This window comes from Hemitrygon akajei, chromosome 28, assembly GCF_048418815.1.
Source record: "Hemitrygon akajei chromosome 28, sHemAka1.3, whole genome shotgun sequence".
Classification (NCBI taxonomy): domain Eukaryota; kingdom Metazoa; phylum Chordata; class Chondrichthyes; order Myliobatiformes; family Dasyatidae; genus Hemitrygon; species Hemitrygon akajei.
The window spans coordinates 10,602,383-10,614,760 of record NC_133151.1 but is presented as its reverse complement, the minus strand read 5'-3'; the positions used below and the strand labels follow the sequence as shown (position 1 = coordinate 10,614,760).

The following is a 12,378-nucleotide window of genomic DNA, read 5'->3' as shown; positions in this document are numbered from 1 at the left end:
ACCCACGCACACGCACGCACACACGCGCATGCACGCACATGCACACGCACACACACACATGCACACGCACGCACTCACGCACACACACTATAGATTTTTTTTACTTTGACACAAAAGAATAAATTTACTTTGACCTTTGAAACTGACCTGGACCAGGACACTGGGAAAAGTTCCCAGCTGTCTCTCCGAATACCAGCCCTGGTCTTAAGCTGTTTAAAACATTTAATTTAATTATTTAGAGGTACGAAGCGAAACAGGCCTTTCCAGCCCAACAAGGATCATCGCCCAGCAATCGCCCGATTTAACCCGAGCCTAATTAATTGACCAATTTACAACGGCCGATTAATCGACCAACTGGAATGTCTTTGGACTGTGGGAGGGACTGGAGCACCCGGAGGAAACCCATGTGGTCGAGGGGGTACAAACCTCCTCCAGACGGCGGCGGAAGTTGAAATCTGAACTCTGGAACGCCCCGAACCGTAAGCGTCGCGCTGACCGTTATGCTAACGCGGCGCTCCAACGGTCAGTTGTCCAGAGAGCGGACGGAGCTCTCCCCCCTGGTCCTACACTCTGGCGTCAGTGGCATCTCGCGCAGATGAATAAAACCTCTCGAGGGGGATCTGGCCCCGCGACCGAGTCGCTGGATACGTGCTCGGAAGCTGCAGTGGCGTGCACACGCGCGGGTACGGTGGGGACCACTGCGCAGGGTCGGAAGGAGCGACAGAAAGCTGCAAACTCGACCAGCTCCGCCATGGGCAACTGGCCTCCACCACCCTCGAGGCCGTCTTCAAAAGGCGGTGCCTCAAAAAGGCAGCGTCCACCATTAAGGACCCCCACCACCCAGGACGTGCCCTCTTCTCATTGATACCGTCAGGGAGGAGGTACAGGAGCCTGAAGGCACACATCTCAACGATTCAGGAACAGCTTCTTCCCCTCTGCCATCAGGGAGGAGGTACAGGAGCCTGAAGGCACACACTCAACGATTCAGGAACAGCTTCTTCCCCTCTGCCATCAGGGAGGGGGTACAGGAGCCTGAAGACACACACTCAACGATTCAGGAACAGCTTCTTCCCCTCTGCCGTCCGATTCCTGAATGGACACCGAACCCGTGAACTCTTCCTCACTGACAAACGCACACAAAATGCTGGAGGAACTCAGCAGGCCAGGCAGCATCCATTGGATTTCTCCCACTGCAAACTCTCTTCCAGGGACGCCCATCCCGAAGAAGTTTATATTTTCCCTTGGGCGGGAGATCAGTGGAACCCTCTGTCTGCCCTCCAAATCTCCGGCCACGTGCTCGCCCAGACCCACCACCACAGCCACGTCTCCAGACCTGACGCAGGGTCTCGACCCTTTACTCGTTTGTGCTGAGTTCCTCCAGCGTTCTGTGTGTGTCGCTCGGATGTCCGGCATCTGCAGATTTTCGCTGGTTTGCAGTTACGCTACCTCACTATTTCTTTCCCTGTTCCCACTACTTATTTCACTTTTAAAAAATTATTTTCTAGAGTTATTTATCTTCCAGGAGGACCACAACCTAGTCGTAGAGTTCGGAGGCTTGCCTGCCTCATTGACCCGGAGGGCTGTGCTGGCTGGAGCCGGGGCTTTAGGCTTTGGACTCTCGGGAGGGTCACCCAGGCCAAACAGGGTCAAAAGGGCAGGGGTCAGACTAGGAGTGGTCAACCGGTCCTCCAGGTTTGGGGCCAACAACACCGTTACAGAAAGAGCAACGAAGAATCCTTCTACATCCGAGTGTGACGGTATTCCCGAGTCTCTCCGCCCGGGACTCGTGTGACTGACAGTGAAAACCGAGAGGAAGCTACAGACACGATGAAGGAATCCCTGAACAGCGCCAGAGATGGAGGACCTCCATCGATGCCCTAAACACCATTGGTGTAGCGGACCATAAGTTATTTTTTTTTTTACTATTATGTATTGCTGCCGCCAAATCAAAATATTTCACGACAACCGGCAACGTATAATAAACCTGATTCTGATATACGAAGCGGGCAGGGGTCAGGATCGAACCCAGGTTCTCTGGCATCACAAGGTGGCACCCTCTGCCCGCTGTGCCACCCTTCTATCCGCGCACAGCAGGGCTGCTGTCATCAGCCACACTCCCCGTCACAGGCGGTGAGATTACTCAAGTACGCCGGCTTCGTGGCCTCGTGGGTGTGATTACTATCGATAGATAGCTAGTGGTTAGCATTGAACTAGTGGGCTGAATGGACTCTGTATGTGAGGAGGCAAGGGCTCTCTGATCTCTATACCCACTGCATGCCCTTCCAGAGCGAGGAGTGTGTGAGAGACAGAGAGGCAGAGAGTGTCTGTGTCTGTCCCGATCTCCAGCAGCTTATGAGGAGAGAGAGGGGAGAGGGAGGGGAGGAGGGGAGGAGGGAGAGAGAGGGGGGAGAGAGAGAGGGGGGGAGAGAGAGGGGGGAGAGAGAGAGAGAGGGGGAGAGAGAGAGGGGGAGAGAGAGTGGGGGAGAGAGGGGGAGAGAGAGAGGGGGGGGAGAGAGAGTGGGGGGGGGAGAGAGAGTGGGGGAGAGAGAGAGGGGGGAGAGAGAGAGAGGGGAGAGAGAGTGGGGGAGAGAGAGGGGGGGAGAGAGGGGGAGAGAGAGGGGGGAGAGAGAGAGGGGGAGGGAGAGAGAGAGGGGGAGAGAGAGAGGGGGAGGGGAGAGAGAGGGGGGAGAGAGAGAGAGTGGGGGAGAGAGAGGGGGAGAGAGAGAGAGGGAGAGGGGGGAGAGAGAGAGAGGGGGAGAGAGAGGGGGGAGAGATAGTGGGGGGAGAGAGAGGGGGGGAGAGAGGGGGAGAGAGAGAAATCCAGACATACTATCAAGTACTATGTTGCACTGTACTGCTGATTGCAAAGTTAACAAATTTCACGACACATGCCGATGATATTAACCTGATTCTGATGAGCATTTGAAGTCTGAAAGTGTGAAAGATTACAGACACAGTGTAATAAATGTGATGACTATCGATAGATAGCTAGTGGTTAGCATTGAACTAGTGGGCTGAATGGCCTCCGTATGTGAGGTGGCAAGGGCTCTCTGATCTCTATACCCACTGCGGACCCTTCCCGCACCTCAAACACTTCGACAATCGGGACAAAAACCGCAGGTGTCAGAATTCTGAGATGAAACCAACAAATGGGTGCCGGGGTTCTGTAGCGCCGTCTGTGAGGAGTTTGTACGTTCTCTCCCCGTGACCGTGTGGGTTTCTCCGGGTGCTCCGGAGTCCAAAGCTGCACCGGTCATTGTAAATTGTCCCACGATCCATCATCATCATTATGTGCCATGTCGTATGACATCATCATTCTGCGCCGCGTCGGACGATCTGGCGATCGTGGTCCTACAGACGCAATTGTGCCTGGTGAATTTTTTTCTACAGAAGTGGTTTGCCATCGATTTCTCCTGGGCCTGTGTCTTACAAGAGGGCCGAGCCCCCCCAGCCATTATCAATACTCTTCGGAGATTGTCTGCCTGGCGTCAGTGGTCGCATAACCAGGGCTCGTGATCTGCACCGGCTGCTCGTACGACCGTCCGTCGCTGCTCCCACGGCTTCACGTGACCCTGTTCAGGGGACTAAGCAGATTCAGCACCCTTGCCCCAGGGTGACCTGCAGGCTCGCGGAGGGAAGGAACGCCTCACACCTCCTTTTGGTAGAGACGTACCTCCACCCCGCCACTCCATCCTGTGACTAGGCGGCGTTAGATGGGGTGGTTGCCAGGCAACACGGTTTGTTGTGCTGGAAGAACAGTACCACAAGATAAACAAGTGAACAGACGCAGGCAGCAACTGCGGAGAGAGACACCCAGAGGAAGCATCTCAGGTCCCAGACCCTTCCTCGGGCAGCAAGATTTTCCTCGGTTTTCTCTATCTAGGTAACAGAACAAAAGCCAGAAAAGCCTAATTTCGAGAGGATTAGAATATAAAAGCGAGGGTGTAAGGCTGAGGCTCTATAAGGCACAGGCCAGGCCTCACTTGGAGCGTTTTGGGCCCCTCATCTTGGAAAGGATGTGCCGACACTGGAGAGGGCTCACAAAAATGATTGTGGGATCGGACGGCTTGTCACACAAGGAGCATTTGATCGCTCTGGGCCTGTACTCACTGGAATCCAGAAGAACGAGGGGTGACCTCATCGAAACCCATCGAATGGTGAAATCCTTGACAGAGTGGACGTGGAGGGGATGTTTCCTGTGGTGGGGGAGTCCAGCACCAGAGGACACAGCCTCAGAATAGAGGGGCGGTCCTCTTAGAACGGAGATGAGGAGGAAATTCTTTAGCCAGAGGGTGGTGAATCTGTGGAATTCATCGCCACCGGCGGCTGTGGAGGCCAAGTCTTTATGAATACTTAAGGCAAAGGTTGATTGTTCAGGGCAGGAAGGGATACCGGGACAAGGCAGGAGACTGGGCCTGGAGGCAAAATTGGATCAGCCATGATGGAATGGCAGAGCAGACTCAATGGGCCAAATGGCCTCATTCAGCTCCTATATCTCATGGTCCTTAATGAAACACTCAACAGGACGGGCAGCGGCCGTGCAGAGGGGGAAACGTTTCAGGTTTCCATGGATTCTACCTGACCTGTTGGGTGTTTCTGCTGTTTCCCCACTCCTAACTGGGAACGTCTACGGCCGACAGCACGTCCGCGATCTGCTGTGCGCGGTGCCTCAGGAAACGCCTGCGGGCGGGCAGACTTTGCACAGCAAGATCCCACGGGCAAGTGATGGGAATAGTCTCCAGTCTCTCCCGCCACCAGATTCCCAGCACCGGTGAGACCGGAGCCTATTCCCAGCTCGGCGGATAGCTCATGGCCGAGGACAGCGTCTCTGACAGTGGCAGGGCTCCTGCAGGCCTGCCTGGATTTAGCCAGGCTCCCCGCCCTGGTCTTCGGCACGGAACTGAAGCCCCCCCCAAACTCTGACTCGGGAGCATGGTCACCTGCCTTGCCCCAGGGTCGTATCAGCGCCGGAAAGCGGGAGAGGGAACAGAACAGGAAGCGGTTCAGGGGGTTTATATTATAGAATAACAGACCACCGGGAGTGGGTTACAGGCTGGGATCTAATCCTGGGGTCCGGGAGGTTTATATATAGAATAACAGATCCCTAGGAGTGGGTCACAGGCTGGGATCTAATCCAGGGTTCAGGAGGTTTATATATAGAATAACAGACCCCCGGGAGTGGGTCACAGGCTGGGATCTAATCCAGGGGTCAGGGGAGTTTATATATAGAATAACAGACCCCTGGGAGTGGGTCACAGGCTGGGATCTAATCCAGGGGTCCAGGAGGTTTATATATAGAATAACAGATCCCTAGGAGTGGGTCACAGGCTGGGATCTAATCCAGGGGTCCGGGAGGTTTATATATAGAATAACAGATCCCTAGGAGTGGGTCACAGGCTGGGATCTAATCCAGGGGTCAGGGGAGTTTATATATAGAATAACAGACCCCCGGGAGTGGGTCACAGGCTGGGATCTAATCCAGGGGTCAGGAGGTTTATATATAGAATAACAGACCCCCGGAGTGGGTTACAGGCTGGGATCTAATCCAGGGGTCAGGGGGGTTTATATATAGAATAACAGACCACCGGGAATGGGTTACAGACTGGCATCTAATCCAGGAGGTTTGTGTAGAGGATTACAGATCTCCAGGAAGGGGTTGCAGGCTGGGATCTAATCCAGGGGTCAGGGGGATTTATATATAGATTAGTAGTACCCTGAGTGTGTGTTACAGACTGGCATCTAATTTATGTAGAGGTTTATGTAGAGGATTACAGATCTCCAGGAAGGGGTTAGAGGCTGGGGTCTATTCCAGGAGGTTTATGTAGAGGATTACAGATCTCCAGGAAGGGGTTAGAGGCTGGGGTCTATTCCAGGAAGTTTATGTAGATTACAGATCTCCAGGAAGGGGGTTAGAGGCTGGGGGTCTATTCCAGGAGGTTTATGTAGAGGATTACAGATCTCCAGGAAGGGGTTAGAGGCTGGGGTCTATTCCAGGAAGTTTACGTAGATTACAGATCTCCAGGAAGGGGTTAGAGGCTGGGGTCTATTCCAGGAAGTTTACATAGATTACAGATCTCCAGGAAGGGGTTAGAGGCTGGGGTCTATTCCAGGAGGTTTATGTAGAGGATTACAGATCTCCAGGAAGGGGTTAGAGGCTGGGGTCTATTCCAGGAGGTTTATGTAGAGGATTACAGATCTCCAGGAAGGGGTTAGAGGCTGGTGTCTATTCCAGGAGGTTTATGTAGAGGATTACAGATCTCCAGGAAGGGGTTAGAGGCTGGGGTCTATTCCAGGAGGTTTTTGTAGAGGATTACAGATCTCCAGGAAGGGGTTGCAGGCTGGGGTCTATTCCAGAAGTTCAGGTTATAGAATGACAGATGCCCAGAATGGATGGTTGACACCTGGGCTGTTGGAACACCGGTGACTTTGCCTTTCCCAATGCCTGACGGCCTTCACGGACAATACTGGTGAACGCCACATGCCACAGAGGGAGAGAGGGTTTGTGCCATGAGTTGCTTGGGTAGGCTGTGGTGTAATGAGGGACCGGGGCAGGAGGTGGGCATCGCCAGCAGGGCGCCATTCGGTGGACAAGAAGTCCAGAGACACGCTGGTGATCCACGTTCCCGCCCCTCCAGCCACGGGCTCAGAGGGGAATCCCCCCATGGGGGCAAAAATAGGTCGCAGAGGGAGGGCTCTCCCCTGGTGGTTTAGGACTACAGCCCAGCCGACAATATAAATGAAGGGATGATTGACTCCGGGGAGGGGAAGTCGAGGGAAAACACACAGCAGCCGTCGTCGAGGGATCAGAAGCGGAAAGGGTGAGCGGTTTCAAGCTCCTGGACGTCAACGTCTTTTGGGTTAAGTTGCAAAGGCGGCAGAAGTGGGAGAAGAAAGGCCTTAACTCCGAGTGGAGTCATCGGGACGCCGTTGTGACGACGTTTTCTGTAGCAGGCTTTCTTGTTTTCACCAGGCCGAGTTGCTGGCTCGACACTCGGCCCAGAGCGGAGGGAAAGCGTGCCGGGGAGCCGGCCGGATTCGAACCCGGGACCCTCTGCTCCGGAGTCCGGCGCTGATGCCACTACGCCGCCAGCCGGCCGAAGGCGGCGGGCGTCGGCTGTACTTGGTGAGGATCTTGAGGAGATTTGATAGGTCACCCAAGACCGGAGCAAAGTTTCTAAAGAGCATCCTGACCGGCTGCATCAGTGTCTGGTACGGAGGGGCCACTGTACAGGACCAGGAAAAACTGCAGAGGGCTGCCAACTCATCGTGGGCACCGGCCTCCCCAGGACATCTTCAAAAAGCGATGCATCTGTCACCAAGGAAACCAGCACCCAGGACACGCTGCAACCCTACAAATCTCTGGTAAGGCAGCGCTTAGAGTATTGTGTTCAGTTCTGGTCACCTCATTATGGGAAGGATGTGGAGAGGGTGCAGAGGAGATTTACCAGGATGTTGTCTGGTTTGGAGAACAAGTCATAAGAAGCAAAGTTAGCAGAGCTGGGACTTTTCTCTTTGGAGCGTAGAAGGACGAGAGGGGACTTGATAGAGGTCTACACGCTTATGAGAGGCATAGATAGGGTGGATAGTCAGTACCTGTTTCCCAGGGCACCAATAGCAAACACCAGAGGGCATATGTACAAAATTAAGGGAGGGAAGTTTAAGGGAGACATCAGGGGTAAGTTTTTTCACACAGAGGGTTGTGAGTGCCTGGAATGACTTGCCAGGGATGGTGGTGGAGGCTAAAACATTAGGGGGTATTTAAGAGCCTCTTGGACAGTCACGTGGATGAAAGAAAAATGGAGGGCTATGGGGTAGTGTGGGTTTAGTACTTTTTTTAAAGGATTAAATGGGTCGGCACAACATGGAGGGCTGAAGGGCCTGTACTGTGCTGTGGTGTTCTATGGTTCTAAGCCCTTTTGTCATTGCTACCATCAGGGAGGAGGTACAGGAGCCTAAAGGCTCAACGATTCAGGAACAGCTTCATCCCCTCTGCCACCGAATTCTGAGCGGCCCATTAGCTCATGAACACCACCTCACTACTTTTGCTCTCTTTTTGCACGCATCCCTTTCGGTACGTAGGTCCGCCTGCTCGTTAAGGCAAATCAGCCAATCGTGTGGCGGCAGCTCGGTGCGTGAAAGCACGCAGACGCGGTCAAGAGGTTCAGTTGTCGTCCGGACCGAACATCAGGATTGGTGGGGGGGGGGGGGGGGATGAAGAAATGCGATCTAAGTGACCTCGACCGTGGAATGACTGCTGGTGCCAGATGGGGTGGTTCGAGTATCTCAGAAACCGCCGACCCCCCCCCTCCCCCCCCCCCACCCCGGGATTTCCATGCACAGCAGTTCCTAGAGAACGGTGCGAGAAACCAAATATACGTACAACGAGCCGAAGTCTGTGGGCGAAAACACCTTGTTGACGAGAGAGGTCGGGGGGAGAATGGCCAGACGGGTTCGAGCTGACGGGAAGGCGACAGTAACTCGAATAACCTCAACGTTACAACAGCGGTGAGCGGAAGAGCGTCTCTGAACGCACGACACGTCAAACCTTGGGTGGGCTACAGCACAAGACCATACTCAGTGGCCACTTTACTGGGTAGGATGGCTCATAAAATGTATAATAAAATACAGTACACTATATATTGGCTCCACTTTATGTCCAGACATTGTATGTTACCGTGGTTCGGCGCATTGCAGTTACTGCTGCCAAATACCCCACGAATTTTACAACAAATGTCAGTGATCATAAACTTGATCCTGATGGCCTTCGTCTGGTTCAAAGTTCAAAGTAAATATTATCATCGGAGTACATGCACGTCACCACATACAACCCCGAGATTCATTTCCCCGCGGGCGTCCTCAGCAAATCTATAGAATAGTAACTGTAAACAGGATCAGTGAAAGATCAGCCAGAGGGCAGGAGACAACAAACTGCGCAAATGCAAATATAAATAAATAGCAATAAATAACGAGAACATGAGATAAAGAGTCCTTAAAGTGAGACCGTTGGTTGTGGGGACATCTCACTGGATGGGCAAGTGAGTGTGGTTGTCCCCTTTTGTTCGGGAGCCTGATGGTTGAGGGGTAGTAACTGTTCCTGAACCTGGTGTGTGAGTCCTGAGGCTCTTGTACCTTCTACCTGATGGTTGAGGGGTAGTAACTGTTCCTGAACCTGGTGGTGTGGGACCTGATGGTTGAGGGGTAGTAACTGTTCCTGAACCTGGTGTGTGAGTCCTGAGGCTCTTGTACCTTCTACCTGATGGTTGAGGGGTAGTAACTGTTCCTGAACCTGGTGGTGTGGGACCTGATGGTTGAGGGGTAGTAACTGTTCCTGAACCTGGTGGTGCGAGTCCTGAGGCTCCTGTACCTTCTACCTGATGGTTGAGGGGTAGTAACTGTTCCTGAACCTGGTGGTGTGAGTCCTGAGGCTCCTGTACCTTCTACCTGATTGTTGAGGGGTGGTAACTGTTCCTGAACCTGGTGGTGCGAGTCCTGAGGCTCCTGTACCTTCTACCTGACGGCAGGAGGAAGGTCTGGGTGGTGAGACAGGGACTATCAAATGTCAGGGGCCACAGTGATCCACATGGCCGAGGGTTTGAAGGGCAGTTTTTGACGAACCATTGTTCGGGGCCACGAGGCACAGTGGATGCCGACTCTGGAGCGGAAATCGAGTGTTGGAGGGACTCGGTGGACCAGGCGAGATCCGTGGAGGAAGTCCGGACAGCCGATGTTTCAGGATTGATGACCAGTCTCCACCTCGACTGTCCAGTTCCTTCCACAGAGGCTGCCGGACCCGTGGTGTTCTTCCAGCACTTTGAAGCACATCGCAGCGAATTTCAATGACCCGGGAATGGCTTCAGCGGACTGGGGAATGTCAGCCCCACTTCTAATGGGGGGGGGGGGAGAAAATTAGGGAAGGCGCCTCATTGGCTTAGAATTAGTTGGGATTGACTATCCGACGCTCCGGCGGGACAGAACGGGAGCAGGTCGGTGCAATACAACATTAGTGAGAAACGGAACACCTTTTTAAATAGCGGGGCTTTGGAAGGCACCCATCCGCTTAGCCTGCGGGGTACCGGGAGGATTTGAGTTCAGAGTGTAGAGATCTTAGGGCACGTTTCCGCCACCCGGGGCAAGAAAGACAGTTTCGGTCCCGATGAAGGGTCTCGTTTCTATAGGTGCTACCTGGCCCGCTGAGTTCCTCCAGCGTTTGTGTTGGACAGGATTGGTCTCCTTACTCTTGACGGGCGCGCTTGGCAACAGAGGGAGTGCGGGCGAGGACCCGTACAGAGAGTGGTTCCCGGGGGTGGGGGGCTTTCATATGAGGGGTCGTCGAGTAAATTTCTCTGGGGTTTCCAAGGAGAGATCGCGTTGAAACATTTTAACGGGGCGTTTTCCCTGCTCAAGGAGACTAGGACCAGGAAGTAAGTGTGTGTGTGCGCGCGCGTGTGGGTGTGTGTGACAGAGAGAGAGAGTCGGAGAGAGAGAGAGAGAGAGTGGGAGAGTGAGAGAGAGAGGGAGAGAGAGAGTGGGAGTGAGAGTGAGAGAGTGTGAGAGAGAGAGTGTGAGAGAGTGAGAGAGAGAGAGTGTGAGAGAGTGACTGTCACCATTTAGGGTTAAGGCTCGGCTGCCCAGGACTGGGATGAGGTGAAATTCCTTCACTCAAAGGCTGGGGGACCTTCGGATCTTTCCGCCTGCGCACCGGTCTGTGGACCGGGCGATCGGACTACCGGAGGAACGGCAAGAAAGGTGCGCGGTGGGTTCATAATGGGACTGAGCGTCGGGACAACGGCGGGACAGCAGGCTGCCCCCGAAACCCCCTCTCACTAGCGGGACTCGACCTGTCCGAGAATCCTGGAAACTGGGTCTCCGCAGCGGGCGGCGCTCACCCCCTCGCTCGCCGAAGTGTTCCGCCGCCGGGGCGGTCTCTCGGCCCCGCCTCCGCAAGACAGTGAAGTCGGGCGCAGTCCCGGGAAAGGGTCGGCGACAGCCAGAAGTAGATATTGAAATGCAAGATGCGGGGACACCGGGCCTCTGTACCAGCGCGCATTACACACAGACGGGGACACAGGCATGGAACGCAAGATGTTCTGTAAACGCTGGAAATCCTGAGTAACACACACACACACACACACACACACACACACACACACAGACTCACACACACACACACACACACACACACACACACACACACACACACACACACACACACGCGCGCGCACACACCACACACACACACACACACGCGCACACACAGACAGACAGACACACACACACACACACACACATCAAGTGTTGTAGGAATTCAGTAAGGCAGCATCGTACACGCATAGTATGCGGGCGATCCAGCGGGCAGACCCGCCGACTGGCAACTCCGGAGACGCCGGATTCGATCCTGCATCCCTCACACTGTCTACGTGGAGCTCGCAAGCTCTCACCCCCTCCTGAGTGGGGTCCCCCCCCCCCACCTTGCGTCCTGGTCCCTGTGTGCGTGTGTGTGTGTGTGTGTGTGTGTGAGAGAATGCACGTATTTAGCGGGCCGAAGGAGCGGTGCAGCCGACTTTCAACTGAACCCGCCACCGCCGCGAACCCCCCCCACCCCACTCGGTTTCCCCCCCTCCTCAACTGGAGTTCGGCGCAGAGGTCGGGAGAGGGGAAGACGACCCCTCTCCCCTTTCCCCCTCCACCTTTTCTGCCCTCCCACCCCCCCCCCCCACACTCCCCTCCCGTGTCACTCACGCGGGTCGGTACCTTGGTGAGGGTCGAGCGGAGCAGGAAGAGTGCAAACTGTAAGTGCAGGAGGGTCAGTGTCGAGGGCAGATCCATCTCTTCAGCGGGCTGGGTGCAGGAGGGGTCGGGGAGGGTGGGAGGGGGTGGTGGTTTGAGCAGACCACCCCCGCCACCTCTTAGCTCGGGCTCGGAATTCTGCACGCCATGTTCCGTCCAGCGCTAGACCCCCGTTCCGGGGAGACCCCTTTCTCCTCTCCCGTTATTCCTCAGAAGAAGTCGCCTGGGTCCTTGAGCGATGCGATCCCGGGGGTATTGCCCATCTCCTGCCGTCCGCCGCCCGCTGTCCGCCGTCCGCCGTCCGCTCCGCAGTGTCCAGGCGAGCGCCCCGTCCCTGAAAGGGAAATCCCACCTCTGGATCTTGCTGCCCCCGCTCCTCGCTCTGTGTCGCCGCCACTCTCGCTTCGCTTAGACACAAGCCCAGGGCTTTTTCCATTGGCCTACAGCTCATGTGACTCTTACGGGTTGGATGGGTAACCCTTTCCTGCCCGGCTCCGAGAAGGCTGGGGGTGGGGGGGTGGGGGCGGGTCGCAGAGTCCGGCTCGCGGACGCGCACGACGGTCTCGGGGAGGGGACTTGCTCTCGAACTCA

At 55.0% G+C, this 12,378-nt stretch overlaps 1 protein-coding gene across 1 annotated transcript in view; it reads right to left on the bottom strand.

Moving 5' to 3' along the window:
- The window catches only part of LOC140717675 (vascular endothelial growth factor A-like), a 52,130-nt gene extending 40,184 nt beyond the window's left edge, over positions 1–11,946 (bottom strand). Inside the window, exon 1 of the mRNA XM_073031313.1 lies at positions 11,752–11,946. Coding sequence (XP_072887414.1) covers positions 11,752–11,826 — 75 coding nt within the window. The 5' untranslated portion in view covers positions 11,827–11,946. The remainder of the gene's footprint in view (positions 1–11,751) is intronic.
- Positions 11,947–12,378: the final 432 nt, after the last annotated feature.